This window comes from Rhinopithecus roxellana, chromosome 19, assembly GCF_007565055.1.
Source record: "Rhinopithecus roxellana isolate Shanxi Qingling chromosome 19, ASM756505v1, whole genome shotgun sequence".
NCBI lineage: Eukaryota > Metazoa > Chordata > Mammalia > Primates > Cercopithecidae > Rhinopithecus > Rhinopithecus roxellana.
The window spans coordinates 4,942,889-4,960,075 of NC_044567.1; the positions used below are offsets into that span (position 1 = coordinate 4,942,889).

The window sequence follows — 17,187 nt, forward strand, 5'->3', positions numbered from 1 at the left end:
CCTCAGCCCCCAGAAAGCTGGGCCTGCAAACTCGGGGTCCTCGGGAAGGGGCAGCGCCCTTCCCTGCCGGCCCTCCCAGCTCCCCTGGCAGTGCTGCGCAGCCCGCTCTGCGCTGTCCTCTCCTCTGCGGCGTGGGTCCGTCGGCTGCTTCGGAGCAGCGCCGCTCCCCGCAATCCCTCAGCCATCGCGGGCAAGGACACCTTTCTGGTCTTCTCTCGTCATTGCCATGCCCCCTCAGCTCCTTCCTTTTAACCCAGTACGGTTCCTGTGTGAGCCAGGGGTTCGGATGGGCCTAGGGCAGGGATGCGCGAGAAAGCCACCTGTCCCCAGCAGTTCCCCATCCGGAGCCCCGCGCTGCGGAAACTGCACCAAACACTTCAACCTGAGCCTCGGTGTTCCCCTCCGTAAAATGGGGACACCATGGCGTAATTCACAGGATTCGGTGAGCCAGTTTGTGTGAAGTGCCCGGCTCCTGCCTGTCCCTTTCCATTCCCGTCCCTGCTACTTTGGAATGGCAGGGCCGAGGCAGGCGCGACCGCGTTGCTAGGAAGCGCATTTCCCAGTCCCTCCTTGCGGTCGCTTAAGGGTGGTGGAGGGAGCCAAGCCCTGGGTGTGGCCGCGTATTTGCCAAAATATTTCTAGAAAATGTCTCCTTTCTTGTCGCCATAGTGGCCCCTGAACTCCAAGGAATTTAACCGAATACTTTTTTTTCTCCCCTTCCAAGAGTTGCCATTTTGCATTATTTACTCGGATGGGTTATGCACCCAGCGCTCACAACGTAAATGTTTACATAACTGCATCATTTTCTCTAATTGCAGAAGTAGTCAAGCCCGTTATAAATGTTCAATCTTAAACAGTTTTATAATGTAGGACTTGAAAGCCGCAGGGACAACTTCTATTAACGTCCACGTCTCGCCACTTTCCCTCCCTCGCTGAAATTCCTGTGGCCACGCTGGCGCGGAACTAGCAGGGTGGGTCACGCGTGCCGGTTGCTAGGGCAACGTCCTGTCGCCGGTGTCGGAAACCAACTAGTAACGCCCAGGAGCTGGAGTCGGGCCCGCCCTGGGGGCGGAGTTAGTCAGCGGGGCGGCCCCGGCGGGAGCGCGTTTCCCGCCTGTCCCTGCAGGTGGCACCATAAGATCGCGGATGCTTTCCTGAGGCGGGGCTTCCCACAGTGCTCAGCGCACGCGAGGGGCGGGGCCGGGGTGGAGCGTGAGCCACCAGCTGCAGTCCGCAAAGGATCGAGGGAAACGAGCTGTCCCGGGACGCAACGCTAGACAGGCTCAGGGATGCATTTACAGGGACGCATAAAGTGTACGCGTCAGAGAGTGGAAGGGAGAAAACAGAGGTTCTGGGACGGCGACAGAGAAGGGAAATCGTGAAGCCCAGAAAGGCTATACAATCTCCACCCTTCCCGTTTGTCCCTGAGACACCCTTCCACCCTCCTCTCCCTCCGGACCTGCAATTCTTCACACCCTCTGCAGCGCACAGGGTGCTCAGGACACGTGCACGGTGGGGGCTGGCGATGCTTCCTTTCCCCCACCACCCGCAAGCTTGCAGAGAGCTGTAGTGCCCAGGGTGTATGCCAGGATGGAATTCCACAGTTCCAGGCATGCCAAGAAAAATAGCCATGCTGTTTCTCGGTTTGTTCGGAGGAAGCCTTACTCCCTTCCCTTCTGGAGGCTGGGAATGGAAAAAATGACTCAAGGAATCCCCAGCGGAGCCACCATATCTGTACTGCATCGCAAAATAGGGGTACCATCCTTTGCTCTTCCCTACCTGGCAGTATGCGCCACACATGGGGCTCCGTGGTATCAGCGTCGCACCCCCTCCCCCATGGTGTTAAATAGTACCCTTTCCCTTGTCCCACATCTCTCCCCAGTCACACAACCACAGGGACACGCCCCACCATGGTACTGGATATCCCAACGATGAGCCACAGGAAGTGCAGGGGCCCTTATCTGAAAACACACACACACACACACACACACACACACACACACACACACACACACACACTCTCTCTCTCTCTCTCTCTCTCTCTCTCTCTCTCTCTCTCTCTCTCTCTCTCTCTCTTCCTAGGCCAAAAGAGAAGGAGACCCTTGGCAGAAGACAAAAGCAGGTTTATTAGGGCCCTGGGGCCAGGAATGCCTAAGGTATGAGTTAAGGCCAAGGCAGTGAGAAGAGGTGACTCTCCTGAGGCCAAACCTTTGCATCTCTGAATCCCTGGCTGGAGACCTTAGGAATCAGTTCCGGGAGGGACCTAGGGATGCAGAGGGGTCTCTCCTGACCCTGGGATCTTTGGACTTTTGCCAGGATTGGGGAAATGGTCTGGGGGGCAGGGAGCCTTGAATCCACAGCCTTCATTTCAGTAAGGACCATTTAATTTGTTCCTTGGCAGACTGAAGAACCTGGGGTGGGGTGGGGGAGGTTGAGAGAGAATTGAGAATGTCAAATGCCTACACACACAGTCATGGGGAGGTCCACAGCCCACCTTCCCTAAGCGCCCCTGCAACCCCCGGTCACTAGGTGGCAGCATCTTGTCTCTGCTTGGCTTAAATGCGGCCAACCCTTCAAGTCAGAAAGCGCAGACGAAACCGGCTGCAGCCAGCTCCCACCTCAGGCCCAAGCCCGCCCAGACCTCTGGCTCCTGCATCTGCAGCGTGGGTGTGTCAGCAGCCTGTCTCCCCCTTGTCATGCCATGAGAGTTCCCGCCCACAGTGCCACGTCCAGGCGGAGACGGGGCCCAGGCCTGACACTCCCTGTGCTGATGCCTCAGCAAACCCCCAGCTCTGGCCATGACTGGCAATGTGTCCTCAACACCCCACCCCAACCCACAGCTGATGTGGCATAGCTGGCAAAGGGTGGCCGGCCAGACCCTGCGATGGGATGCCTGGTGGAAAGTTTCAGACCAGTGCTTACACAAATCCATACAAGTGTACGCACGCATGCACAATACCAAAGCAGGAGAGGGGGACAGGACACCAGGTGTGTCCCTCAGGTAGGCTGTCCCTTCAGCCACTCAGCCTCATTCCCTTCTAGAGAAGGAGGGAACACTGTGTCTGTCTCCTCCTCCTGCACAGTCTCCCTCCTCTCTTGGGGACAGTGGCTTAGGGTTCCCCTGATTCTCCTAGCCGGAATCTAACTTTGTCCTCTAAAAAATCTAATTTTATCGCCCATTGGCCACCTGTAGCTTGCTTTGTTTTTACTCAAGAATTCCATTAAAAATGCTATGTTTTCATTCTTTCTCCCTTTGGAGAAATACTGATGGTTATTCAGCATGTGTTAACTTGCTTGGAGCCCTGCTAAGAGCTTGCCATGCATTGGCTCATTGAATTGTCATAACTCCATGAGGAGGGTCCTGTTATTATGTGAGGCCCAGAGAGGTTGAGTAACTTGCCCTAGGTCACCCAGCTTTAGGTGGTAAGGTGGAACATGTATCCTGGGATGACTCCCATGAGCACCCATGTTCTTATCTGCTCTGCTCATTACTCCCTACCCTCTTTCCACCCTGAAAATTGCCTTGTAGCTGCATTCATTCCAGCATGGTATGAGGAAACATAGGGAATCAGAGGGGAGGGCGAAGCAGAGTGAATGTTAGGGGCAGTGCAGGAAAATGGGCACCACACCTGGGACTCCACACGAGACAGTACAGGCTCATCTCGGTAGGGCCACCACAGCACAAGGTGTTAGCGCCAAGGCAGGAAGTTCCATACAAGCAGGATTAGTCTGAGCAGAGAGACCTGCAGGCAGACAGAAGAGAGGTCAAGACAGTCGTCCTGAACTAGCAGGAAGTTTGTGCAGCTGGGGAACTGATCAGGCTTCAGAGTCAGGAACCTCCCCCTGGCCTCCCACTTTGCGTGCACCTCCAGATAGGACCATGCAGCATTGTGGCAGGTTCTTCCATAGCCAGGTCATTCAGGGGCAAGATGACAAGTGATGAGTGGGGAAAATCAGATCCTATCATGGGTTTGAGAGTCCCTTAATAATCCCAGCGTGCACCCTAAATGGCAAAGACAGGGTTTAGGAGCCAAACTCTATTTGGTACCCTTTCCAGGTTTCTGTAGAGGGTGCATCAGAGGCCTGAGTTCCCAGATTTTTGGGGGGCGGGGACAAGTGACCCAGCCATCTCCAAGGTAGGCCGCTCATCCTAGTTTCAATCCAACTAAACCAAGCCAGGAGATGAGGTGGGCTAATGGTAACACTCCCATCCATCCATTAGTACCCAGCTCCCCCAACCTGGAGAGCCCGGAGGCCTCCAGCGAGTCTCTTCAAGATATGACCTGTCACTGCCTCATCCCTTCCCTCCTGCACCCCTGATTTTTCAGACTTGATAGCTTCACTGGGTCCCCCTAGGATGCTCTGCTCCCGGTATGTCTCTAGACCATTTCTAGCCAAGGCAGATGCAGGGGGGCCTACCTGGGCCACACTCTGTTCAGTCAAGCTGCCATCATCTGCCTGTAAGGAAGCAGAGTCAAAGGGTGGGGTAGAGCCAGCATGAGGGTCCTGGGTCAGGGAGGTGAAGGAAAGGGGCTTGGGGGTATGGGTGAGGTGGTGCAGTGGTTAGGGTGATTCAGAGCTGCACCTGTGTGACTGGTTAGTAGAAGTCCTGCAGCCTGTCATTTGGAAGCTGGGACTTCTGGGATTGTGCTATGGTGCATGGAGGGTGAGGGAAGATGGGAAGAAAGGTTTCATCTAGACATGAGAAAGCCAAACAAGGCGGGGAGGTTCTATCCATACCCCTGACCCCCAACCTCAAGGCCAAGGCAGCCACCTGGTGCCTCTTTCAGGATGTATTTATTTCCCCAGTCTGTACTTCCTACCAGGGAAGAGGTGAGGTACTTGTGCTCCTAGCTGGGGAGAGGACAGGAAGATCTCGTCCATTAACTGGCATCCCACCCACAAACTGCTGCTCATCCCACCCCTAACAAGTGTATCAGCCCAGTGGTTGTCTTCTGCTAGAGGAGCTTGGGTTTCTAGCGTCTCGGCCTTGGCAGCCCCATGTCCAGGAAGGACAGGAAGGGCAGCCTAAAAGAGGAGGTGTGCAAGAAGACTCTTACCCTAAAATTCACCTTCTGGATCACTTGCTGGGGGTCACTCTCCAGAATCACACTATGAGATGAGAGGAAAAACCAGGAGGCAAATCAGTGGCACAATCCTCCCCTCTGCTCCCTCTCCTTGCCAAGCCTCTTCCCTCTCCCAATGCATCCTGCAACACTTCCACCTTCCAGGTCCCTTCCCACTGATAGCCCTTAAGTCAGAACTCTCCCCCAGCATGGAGGGCCCTCAGCTCTGATTCTCTGATGCTTCAACCCAGTGGTCCACATGCTTTGTCATCCCTGGGCAAAATCTTCCAAACCGGATGAGAACAGTCTGGTCTAGAATGATCAGGATGTCAAAAGCAGGGACTCTCAAAACTCAGAGCTCTTGAAAGTTCACTTCACTTTCTGGGTATAGGGTTGGATTCCCTGTGAAAAGACTTAGGAAGGGAGGCCCTGGGGGTTCTTATCTTGTTGCACTGTTATTTTATGGCATGGGGTCATGCCCTGCATAAAAGAAATGAAACTCCAAAAATCAGCATCTACCTTCTCCCCAACTTCCTCCCATTTTTTTTTTTTTTTTTTTTTTTTTTTTACTTTAAACATGTTTAAAGTTTTGTTTTGTTTTGTTTTGCTTTGTTTTAAGGCTGGGCACAGTGGCTCACGCCTGTAATCCCAGCACTTTGGGAGGCCGAGGCAGGTGGATCACCTGAGGTCAGAAGTTCTAGACCAGCCTGGCCAACATGGCGAAACTCTGTCTCTACTAAAAGTACAAAAATCAGCCAGGCATGGTGGCACACACTTGTAATCCCAGCTACTCGGGAGGGTGAGGCAGGAGAATTGCTTGAACCCGGGAGGCAGAAGTTGCAGTGAGCCAAGATTGCGCCACTGCACTCCGGCCTGGGCATCAGAGTGAGACTCCGTCTCAAAAAAAAACAAAAAACAAACAAACAAAAAAAACCAGCTTTTTAAAAAAATCTCCCCTTTTAGGCTGGGCACAGTGGCTCATGCCTGCAATCCCAGCACTTTGGGAGGTTGAGGTAGGCAGATCACAAGGTCAGAAGTTTGAGACCAGCCTGGCCAATATGGTGAAACCCCATCTCTACTAAAAATACAAAAAAAAAAAAAAATTAGCCAGGCTTGGTGGCGCACGCCTATAATCCCAGCTACTCAGGAGGCTGAGGCAGGAGAATTGCTTGAACCCAGGAGGCAGAGGTTGCAGTGAGCCGAGATCGCGCCACTGCACTCCAGCCTGGGTGACGGAGCGAGACTCCGTCTCCAAAAAAAAAAAAAAAAAAAAAAAAAAACATACACAAAAAACAAAACAAAAAAAACTTCCCTTTTGGTAGACCCAAATATTGTAGCTTTTCTCAGAGAGCAGGCACTCCTTCATGAGGCCTTGGGGTTATATACAGGGTATTGGATGTGAGGGCCTGTCACTGCGGCAGGACAAAGATGACAGGATCTGAGTGCACCTCCTTACCAGTGAGACTCCTCCAGAGCAGAAGCTTTGTTTTTCTTTTTTACTAAATCACTGGAAATGACAAACATTTCTTGGGAGCCTCTTCCAGGCCCTATCCTTGGGCTGAGCACCCTAAGGACCCAGGCTCCCTAGCCAGGGGTCCTGGAATCCATAAAGAGCATCCCAGGCCAAGGCTCCAGTTTAGGCGTTGCCTCCCGACTGGCGCTTCCCCAGTTTTTCTTGGCAGGAAACTGAACTCCTCAGAGGCAGAGACGGGAAGCTTGTGAAGCTTACACCTCAGGCATCCTCCTTTGCACAAGCCATCCAGAGCCCTGCATCTGGTTCTGCATTTGTAGTTTTGTGTGTGTTTGTGTAAAGTTTTCCTTCAAGAGCGTTCACCAAATTGTATATGCTTCTGGCTCCCCAAAACCTGGCATTACCCCACTCACTTTTGGGTTCCAGAATTCTGCAGGAAGCCTAGCAGTAGCAGGCTGTTAACGGCTATAGAGAGGGGAGGCATTCTTTAGTGCCCCAGGCAGTCCAGTACAGTGCCGTGGAAAGAGCACGGCCCCTGGAACTATGCACATGGTTTGAGATCTTGGCCCTGCCACTCCTTAGCTGTGTGAATGACCTCCGGCATGTCACTTGAACCTTTGAGCCTGTTTCCTAATGTATAAAATAATGTAATGATAGAGGCATGTATGTTTTTAAGGTGCTCAAGAAATTTCTATTGGCCGGGTGCGGTGGCTCACACCTGTAATCCCAGCACTTTGGGAGGCCGAGGCGGGTGGATCATGAAGTCAGGAGATCGAGACCATCCTGGCTAACACGGTGAAACCCCGTCTCTACTAAAAATACAGAAAATTTTCCAGGCGTGGTGGCAGGCGCCTGTAGTCCCAGTTGCTCAGGAGGCTGAGGCAGGAGAATGGCATGAACCCGGGAGGCAGAGCTTGCAGTGAGCCCAGATCAGGCCACTGCACACCAGCCTGGGCGACAGAGTGAGACTGTCTCAAAAAAAAAAAAAAAGAAAAGAAATTTTTTTATTGTTTTCCCCAAAGCCAGAACTTCTTTTTCTCTCTCCATATTGGTCCCCTGATGGAAATTCATGAACCAACTTTTTTAAAAGAACTCCTAACTTCCTAAGAATATACTAGCATACCAATAGGAGGCAACATCTATTGAATGAGAACCACAAGCTTCACATGTATTTTCTCATTTAATCCCTTATTACCTCCATCCTAAAGATGGAGAAAGTAAGGCTCAGGGAGAGTCAGTAATTGACCCAGGTCACACATCTAGCTGGTGCTGGAATTGAGCCCTAAGAGCAGGACATGTGGGGCTGGTGGGACTGTCTGAAGTCCTTCCAGAGAGGGCCAGCATCTGTGCCAGTGCTTCCCCTGGGCATTGGAGACCAAACTGGATTTTCCCGAAACCCTGCCTATTCAACTGTCTCCCATAGTTTGACATCAGGTTACTCTCTTGTTTGGCTTGACTTTGGCTAACATTGAAATCAACTTCCATCTTCATGGGTGGGGCGCTAGTAAGGGGAAGGGGTAGGGGAATGGGATCCCTGGGAATATGCTGGGGGAAGGGAGTGAAAAGTTGGTCAGAGTTCTGGCCATGCTGGGTGCCATCTGGGGCTGATGACTCTCAAAGGCACTCCTGCTATGAGTATCCCTGACTGTCCCCTCCTCACCCGCCATCCACAATCTCGTCCAGCACCAAGAAGGCTCCATCCATGTTCTCCAGCAACCAGCGCTTCTCCACGTTCTTCCTAAAGGTGGACACAAGCTCCTGAGCCTCCCCGTAGCTGGGAGGAACTGAGTCCCTGCCTAGGTGAGGCTGACCCCACTCTCCAAAGACTGTCTCATTCACCTCTCACCAAACAAGGAGAATGTGAAGGGCAGTGAGCACAGAGCCCGTGCAAGGCATTCCTGAGCAAAGGGCAGTTCGCTTCCTTATACCCCACCTCGTCCAACCTCCCATACTTTGGGCCTTGACACCCCAGCACCCACCACAGGACCCCGAATGCGTTTCACAACTAGGTTAGATGCTATAGCATAGCCCTACTTTGGTTCATTGTGTCGACTATGAACTTTTCTTTTTAGATTATCTTAGTCTTGTGGGGACCTCAGGAGATAAACAAGGAGGAAGGGCCCTGTGACATATCAGGGCCTGGGGGATGGGGCCTTGGAGGGCAAAGAACCTCACTCACCTTAACATGTGGTTCAGAGACTCAAACAGGCAGGTGAGAACAGACATGAGCATCAGCTGGGATGGGCAGATACGGGAGGAGGAAAACAAGAGAGCTTGAGATTGAGAAGGTCAAAGGAAGCACTTGGAGCCCACCTGTGTGGGCAGCAATGGCGAGCTCTCCCTCTTCAGAGGCCTGGGCTGGAAACTGACTGCAGTGTGACATTAGAGGGAACTTCCATGTGTCTGGGCTGGGAAACTGGAGTTCTCCACTGGGAGACATTTAGTGTATCCTTCTCTAGTTATGTCTAAGAAGGACAAAGCCTCCCTTGCAGATGAAGTGATGACTTCATTCCTGGTTCCCAAGGAAACTAAGGGTTATCGAGGATACACATTGTCCCAGAAAGAACCCTTCTTGCTGCCCCCCTCTACCTCATGGAGCCTAGCAGGAGGGGTCCAATGGTGAGCCTCCAGGTCCCAGCCTCAAGCCCAGATTCCAGATAACAACATTTCCCCATAGATAGCCCTTCTTACTGCCCCAACCTCCTGAATTCACCTCATTCTCGTAGGATGAGCCCACCACGTATAGGAAGAGGTCAATGCTGTTCTTGTAGACGATGGTCATACCCCCAAAAAATGCAATCTCACCTAGAAATGGAGAGAGCTTTCAGTACTGGCCAACTTGCCTGGTCCCATCCTAGCCCTTCCTCCTCATCTATGACTCTGTGACTCTCCTATTTCCTTCTCCCCTTTCTAGAGAACCCTTGGAAAGACAGCACTAGGGACACTACCATTAGGCTGCCGCATGTCCTTCCCCTTATCGATACTCTATTTCTAGGGACTGCCTCAGGCCAAGGAGTCAACAAGCCCAGTTGTCGACTAGTTTACCTCCTGTCCACGCTCCCACCCTGTGCAGCACCTTGGGACCAGATTCAGGTTGGGACCACAATACAGTTGGCCTCCTCAGCTACAGAGAGGCCTGGGGATGCTGGGGGGATAGGTAGCCAGGGGGATTGGAGAGTGACAGGGAGTGGAGGTTCCCTGGAGGAAGGGAGTGGAGAACACCTGGGAAGGAGAGGACAAAAAGCCTCTGAAGAAAGGGAAATGGCCCGTGGGTGTGCAAGGCTGATGGGGACAGATGTGTCCAGATGGAGAAGATGACAGTGTGCATCTGATAGTCTGGTGGAGAAAGAGGGGGACACTTACTCTCAGTCCGGCTGGTCTTGTTGAAGACATTTTTCTCGAAAACCATCTGCTCCTTCATGGAGGGGAATGTGTCATCATAATACTATGAGAAAGGGAAGGAGAAGGGACCATAGCTTTCCACACAGCCTGGATCCTCCCTAGATTTGGGGGCAGGAAAGATTAGGTGCTGGGCAAGCGGGATCCTGCTTCCCTGCCCCATCTCTCCATTACTGCACCCTAGGCCTGTTGGCTCACTAGTTCCTCCAAAACAAATTATTATTATTTTTTTAGATGGAGTTTTGCTCTTATTGCACAGGCTAGAGTGCAATGGCACGATCTCGGCTCACCACAACCTCCACCTCCTGGGTTGAAGCAATTCTCCTGCCTCAGCCTCCTGAGTAGCTGAGATTACAGGCATGTGCCACCATGCCTGGCTAATTTTGTATTTTTAGTCGAGACGGGGTTTCTCCATGTTGGTCAGGCTGGTCTCGAACTCCCAACCTCAGGTGATCCACCTGCCTTGGCCTCCCAAAGTGCTGGGATTACAGGAGTGAGCCACCATGCTCCGCCCCCTCCAAAAGAAATTCTGGGCCGGGCGCGGTGGCTCAAGCCTGTAATCCCAGCACTTTGGGAGGCCGAGACGGGCGGATCACAAGGTCAGGAGATCGAGACCATCCTGGCAAACACAGTGAAACCCCGTCTCTACTAAAAAATACAAAAAACTAGCCAGGCGAGGTGGCGGGCGCTTGTAGTCCCAGCTACTTGGGAGGCTGAGGCAGGAGAATGGCGGGAACCCGGGAGGGGAAGCTTGCAGTGAGCTGAGATCCGGCCACTGCACTCCAGCCTGGGTGACAGAGCAAGACTCCGCCTCAAAAAAAAAAAAAAAAAAAAAGAAATTCTGAGCAAAGAAAGTCCCAAAAAGTAGAGGGATATTGAGGCCTGCTTTTGGAGTCCCCTCTGGTTTCTTGGAGGATCTTGTACATTCAGCAAATGTGCAGGGTGTTAAGAATTGGCATGGTCACTAGGGCACACTAATTCTACAACACCCGGAGTCTACAGGAAAGATGGCAAAACCAGGACACCTTCTTAAACAATAATAATGATAATAACAACAGCTACTTTATTATCCCCATTACACAGATGGGGAAACTGGGGCATCAAGAAGTCAGGTAACGACCAGGCACAGTGGCTCACGCCTGTAATCCCAGCACTTTGGGAGGCCGAGGCGGGCGGATCATGAGGTTAGAAGATCGAGACCATCCTGGCTAACACGGTGAAACCCCGTCTCTACTAAAAATACAAAAAAATTAGCTGGGGGTGGTGGCGGGCGCCTGTAGTCCCAGCTACTCGGGAGGCTGAGGCAGGAGAATGGTGTGAACCCGGGAGGCGGAGCTTGCAGTGAGCTGAGATCGCGCCACTGCACTCCAGTCTGGGCAGCAGAGTGAGACTCTGTCTCAAGAAAACAAAACAAACAAACAAACAAACAAAAAACAAAAAAAGAAGTCAGGTAACTTCCCCAACATCTCACAGTTGTGAGGCCAAAGCTGGGTTTGAGCAGTAAGGACGGTCTGACTGCAGACAGGGTTATAGTGAAGATTAAATATCTAAGAAATAATTCCTCGCACACATCCCATAACTAAATTAATGTTTTTTTGTTTGGGAATGGTGAGCCTCTTTCTCTTACTCAGTTTCTTAATCTGTAGGGAGCAAGAGCCTTTGGCCTTGCTGATCCACCTCTGACCATCTGCTGGGGCAAGGTGTGGTCAGCTCAGTTTTCAATTTTCTGGATGTGGATTTTGCCACTTAGTACTCAATCTGCAGGCAGATTAGCCATCTCCCTACTGGTCACTGCTTATTGGAATGTCATAAAAACAGAAAAAGTTTCAGCTCCAAACAAACAAACAGAAAATCTATTTTTTGAGATGGGGTCTCACTCTATAACCCAGATTGAAGGGCAGTAGCTCGATCATGGCTCACTGCAGCCTCAACCTCCCAGGCTCAGGCGATCCTCCCACTTCAGCCCCCCAAGCAGCTGGGACTACAGGCGCACACCACCACGCCCAGCTAATTTTCATACTTTTTTTTGTAGAGATGGGGTTTGCCATGTTGCCCAGGCTGGTCTGGCACTCCTGGGCTCAAGCAGTCCACCCGTCTCAGCCTCCCAAAGTGCTGGGATTACAGGCATCAGCCACTGCGCCTGGCCTTATAATGCATTTCTTTTCTTTTTCTTTTTCTTTTGAGACAGAGTTTCGCTCTTGTTGCCCAGGCTGGAGTGCAATGGCGCGATCTTGGCTCACTGCAATCTTCGCCTTCCAGGTTCAAGCAATTCTCCTGCCTCAGCCTCTCAAGTAGCTGTAACTACAGGCGCCCACCACCATGCCCAGCTAATTTTTTGTATATTTAGTAAAGACAGGGTTTCACCATGTTGGCCAGGTTGCTTTTAAACTCCTGACCTCGAGTGATCTGCCCACCTCGGCCTCCCAAAGTGCTGGGATTACAGGTGTGAGCCATCGCGCCCAGCCTAATGCATTTCACAGCTAATGCAGATGCTGTAGCTCCACTACAATTAATTGTGTTGACAGTAGAAATTTATTTTTGGATTATTTTAGTTTGGTTTGCTCAGGCCGTGTTTGCTAGGATAGATAACAGATAATTGAATGGGGGTACAGTGAAAACGACCTTGAGCTTAATGTAAAAAAACCTGAGTTTGCCTGTGAAACCTGTGAAATGGGAGAAGTGAAAAAATTAAATAAATAAATAAATAAAATATGAGTTTGGATCTGTTAGGATATTAATACTTGTGACCTCAGGCAATTCACTTAGCTTCTCTACACCTCATTTTCTTCATCTACGAAATTAAAGAGTTGGATTACACAGTCTCTAAAATCCCATCTGGTTCTAAATCCTTAGACTCCTTAGACTAAATCCTTAGTGTTTGCCAAGCTGTAGAACAATAGTGGAGGTTCTGAGGAGGTTTAGAGAAAAACCCCAAAGAACAAAAGAGCTTGTGTAGGGGTTTGGGGACTAAGACTCTTGGGTCCCAGGCTCAACACTCCACTGATCTACTAGGCAGAAACTTCCCATGCCCAGGTCCAACTGGCCAGTAGCAGGATGATGAGGAAACATTTCAGGGAACATGAGTAGAAACAGAGGAGACCCATCACTTCAGGGAGCAGCACCTTGACAAGGCAGGAGGATGAGAAGGACCTCTGGAGGGGTCTAAGCTGAGCTGCCCTGAGTCACAGAGACCACAGTGGAGTTTCTCCTGAGACAGGAGTGTCAGCTGGATGGGAACTGTGTCCCTCACAGGTGGGGTCAGAGGTTACCTTGGCCAGCAGCCGGCGCCCGTCATTATCTAGGATGAAAACAGCCTTGATGGTGTAGAGGGAAGGTTCCTGCAACTGACACCGGGGAGGAGAGTTCTGTTTGGCCCCTGACTCAAGGTGGACCCCCTGTCTCTATGGGATCTGCTGGCCCTAGGATACACCCTCAGGCTCCAGCAACCCCAGCCCTCAAGGTCCACAGCTGGTTCTGCCCAACCCTGTGCCACATGGGCCAACCCAGGTGCCCACTCCACTCCCAGGCAGATGTTCCACTGCAGGTCCCGAGTGGGCGCTGTGCCCGTTGGGTGCAGAAGGTCCTTCCGGGCCCAAGTTCTGTCATGCACTGACTGCTCCAGAGCCCGAGTCGGAGTGTATCACAGAACCTGGGCCGGGGGGGACAGCGGGCCGAGCCTCCTCCTTCCAGCTGATCCCTGGCCGGGCTGGACCTGCGCTCTCAGCGCGCCCCCAGGCCCTGGCCCGGGTGGACTCCAGCAGCATGCCCATCACCCACCGGTGATGGGAGGCGAGTCTGGGACGGACAGGCCACTCCTTATCCTCCCCGCGGAATCGCAACTCACCCGCCACCCCCCGTTCCAAACGGACCCAGAACTTCAGCCCCGCGCCGACAGACTCAGGACAGGCCTCCTCGCCGGTTGGCGCAGGGACGAACTTTTCCTCCCGGGTCCTGGGGCCGGTCAGGGGTGACACAAAGTTCCCAGCCGCTGGGCGCGCGAGTTCTGAGTTGGCTGCTCCCCTCAATCCTGCACCGTCCCGGCCCAGCTCCCGCCGCCCGGGACCCCCGCTCCCGCCCGCTCCGTACCCGCAGCCCCGAGGGCTCCCCGGCTCGAGCAGGCGGCGCCGGGCCCCCGGCCTGGGCCGCCGCGGCCCCCTCCCCCGGGTGTGGACGTGGCCAGGCCTCGGGCCGCTGCATTCCGCTCGCCGCCTCGCACTGACAGCGCCGCCCGCCTCCTGCCCGCCGCCGCCGCCCCGCCTCCGCGCCCGCCCCGTGGCCCCCTCTCGCGCGTGGCCTTCCTTTCCTCGGGGCCCCGTTCTCTTGCTCATTCTCCCCGCTCTCCCCTCCTGCCCTCACCCCAGCTCTTCTTCCCCCACCTCTCCTCTCCCTCTCTCCTTGGCTCCTTCCCGAGTCCCTTACAGCCCCGAACTCTGCATCTTCAGGATGCCCCAAGACCAGTCCTTGTCCTGCTTCCTGCCTGCTCTCTGGCCTGTGGCTTTGGTGCGCACCGGTGTCTGTAGGCTGTCCTGGGGCCAGCAGCAAACACAAGCAAAGCCCACTTTTGTCTGTTGACCTCTGGTAGGTACCATGGGGACAAATATGTCAGATCACGCTTTAGATCTCCGGGACAGGGTCTATAAGCAAGAGCACATGAGGACAGTTCTGGGGACACTCCTCTGTGAAGAGGCTTTCCCATTCCTCTCTCACTACTTGCAGAAGGGAACCATGGTCCTGGAGACACCTCCCCAGGCTCTTCTAAGACACAGGTATGGCACCATCAAAAGCAAGACAGACGCCCAGCAGCACAAATGCTCCACCAATGACATTGGGCTTTGCTTCATGTTTTGGTTTCTTTGGTCTAAGTGTACCAAAGACAAGCTCTCATTTCAGGATACACTGGCAAGTGGAAAATTCACACCCCAGTGATATGTATGTTAGTGGTACGTATGCATTTACCGGTAAAAACACTGTGCGTGTATTTTACATTTGACACCTTCACATACATTATCTAATATAGCCCACACCTGTGAGGTAGGCATAATGGACCCTCATTTTAAGGAGAGACTCAGAGGTTGTGTCACCTGTTCAAGACTATACAGCTAGTTGACTGGGAATAGAACCCAGATTTTTGACTCAAAATTTCTTCCCTATTCTTCTCTTCAAGCCCTCTTATGTTGTGGACTACAGTCACTTACCCTAGATGGTTACAGAATGGGGTTTTCCTCACTGAATGCATCAAGCCTTCTTATCTTCAAGCCTCTGCTGAAATATCATTACCAAAAGGTCCTCCTGACAGCCACCATATCTGACTTGATAGGTCTCTCCTGTCACATTCTCTATCTCAGTTCCTATTTCTTCCTTTCATTGCACTTTTCTCAATCTCTAAATATTATTTTTACTAATTTTGCTTGTTTGAGACATGGTCTCACTCTGTTGCCCAGGCTGGAGTGCAGTGGCTCCATCTCGGCTCACCTCAGCCTCAACCTTCTGGGCTCAGGCAATCCTCCCATCTCAGTCTCCCGAGTAGCTGGGACCACTGGTGCATGCAACCACTCCCAGATAATTTTGTTTTTATTTTTATTTTTGTAGAAATAAGGTCTCAAGGTTGGGCTCAGTGGCTCACACCTGTAAACCCAGCACTTTGGGAGGCTGAGGTGGGCAGATGGCTTGAGCCCAGGAGTTCAAGACCAGCCTGGGCAACATGGTAAGACCTGGTCTCTACTAGAACTACAAAGAAATTAGCCAGGTAGGGTGGCGTGCACCTGTAGTCCTAGCTACTCAGAAGCCTGAGGTGGGAGAATCACCTGAGCCTGGGGGCTCAAGGCTGCAGAGCCATGATCATGCCACTGTGCTCCAGCCTGGGCAATGGGAGTGAGAACCTGTTTCAAAAAAGAAAAAAAAAAGAAAAGAAAAAGGAAGAGGAGGAGGAGGAGGCAGAAGGGGAGGGGGAGGGGGAAGCAGAGGGTGATCAAGGTCTCACTATGTTGCCCAGGGTGGTCTTGAACTCCTAGGCTCAAGTGATCCTCCCACCTCAGCTTCCCAGAGTGTTGGGATACAGGCGTGAACTATTCCCAGCCTTTACTAGTTTGTTTACAAGTGTTCCTTCTCCCCGCCCAGACTTTGAGCCCTGTGAGAATGAATGAATGTGACTTTTCTTTTTTTTTTTTTTTTTTTGAGACAGGGTCTTGCTCTGTCACCCAGGCAGGCTGGAGTATAGTGGTGTGATCATAGTTCACTGCAGCCTCAAACTCCCAGGCTCAGCTGGGCACGGTGGCTCACACCTGTAATCCCAGCACTTTGGGAGGCCAAGACAGGCAGATCACAAGGTCAGGAGTTTGAGACCAGCCTGGCCAACATGGTGAAACCCATCTCTACTAAAAATACAAAAGTCAGCTAGGTGTGGTGGGCGCCTGTAATCCCAGCTACTTGGGAGGCTGAGGCAGGAGAATCATTTGAACCTGGGAGGCGGAGGTTGCAGTGAGCCGAGATCTCACCACTGCACTCCAGCCTGCTGACGAAGCGAGACTCTGTCTCAAAAAAAAAGAAAACCAGAAAAAAATCTGTCATCACCAAGCCCTGTAAGAAACTTTGTGATCTGCTTGCCTCGGCCTCCCAAAGTGCTGGGATTATAGGCATGAGCCACTGCACCTGGCGGATAACAGCTATTTAATAAGCATTTGTGAAGTAAATGAATAAAGGAATTCAGGATGAGGGAGATCATGTATAAATATTCACAAACACCACATTTTAACTAATTAAAATGTACCTATAAATGATACCATATTGGCTGGGTGTGGTGGCTCATACCCGTAATAATCCCAGCACTTTGGGAGGCCAAGGCGGGCAGATCACTTGAGGCCAGGAGTTCGACACCAGCATATTTTATGTGCTGTACAAATATTTATTGAGTGCTTAGTATGTACCAAATATTTTTCTAGCCACTAGGACACAATAGTAGACAAAAGAAAAATTTTGCTGTCATGGAACTTACAATCAAGTGTTTGTGTGTGTACATGCATGCGTTTCTGTGCAAGATACAGTACACAAATGGGTAAAGTAAATATTATGTGAGTTAGAGATAAGTGCTGCAAAGAAAAATAGAGCAGAAATGGGGTGTGGAAGCAAGCCAGAAAGCCATTTTCACAGTCCTCTGAGAAAACCTTTAAGAAGGTGACATTTGAACAAAGAGCTAAAGGAAAGGAGAAAGCAGACCACGCAGACATCTGAGGAAGCATCTACTGACCCTCCCTA

General features: G+C 51.9%; 1 protein-coding gene across 3 annotated transcripts; it reads right to left on the reverse strand.

Moving 5' to 3' along the window:
- Positions 1 to 2,102: 2,102 nt before the first annotated feature.
- COPZ2 (coatomer protein complex subunit zeta 2) lies at positions 2,103 to 14,159 on the reverse strand. 3 transcript variants are annotated; one of them, XR_747433.2, is made up of 10 exons: positions 14,023 to 14,159; positions 13,206 to 13,280; positions 9,901 to 9,982; positions 9,251 to 9,342; positions 8,717 to 8,772; positions 8,198 to 8,275; positions 5,061 to 5,112; positions 4,420 to 4,458; positions 3,630 to 3,743; positions 2,103 to 2,411 (listed from the first exon to the last, which is right to left on the reverse strand). XR_747433.2 is itself a non-coding variant. In XM_010358583.2 (9 exons), the coding sequence occupies exons 1-9, from the start codon at positions 14,131 to 14,133 to the stop codon at positions 2,364 to 2,366; spliced, it is 633 nt and encodes a 210-aa protein (XP_010356885.1). In that variant the 5' UTR covers positions 14,134 to 14,159; the 3' UTR covers positions 2,103 to 2,363. The 3 variants fall into 3 exon arrangements, 1 of the variants encoding a protein (XP_010356885.1); XR_004055155.1 differs by lacking the exon at positions 13,206 to 13,280; XM_010358583.2 differs by lacking the exon at positions 3,630 to 3,743.
- Between the last annotated feature and the right edge of the window lie 3,028 nt (positions 14,160 to 17,187).

Excerpts from the sequence above, each read along its gene's own strand:
- COPZ2 (XM_010358583.2), bottom strand. The coding sequence starts at position 14,133 with ATGCAGCGGCCCGAGGCCTGGCCACGTCCACACCCGGGGGAGGGGGCC. Across the intron at positions 5,113-8,197 it reads GACGAGATTGTGGATGGCGG|TGTGATTCTGGAGAGTGACC; the intron begins GTGAGGAGGGGA and ends CTCATCTCATAG. Across the intron at positions 2,412-4,419 it reads CTGAACAGAGTGTGGCCCAG|GTTCTTCAGTCTGCCAAGGA; the intron begins GTAGGCCCCCCT and ends ACCCCACCCCAG.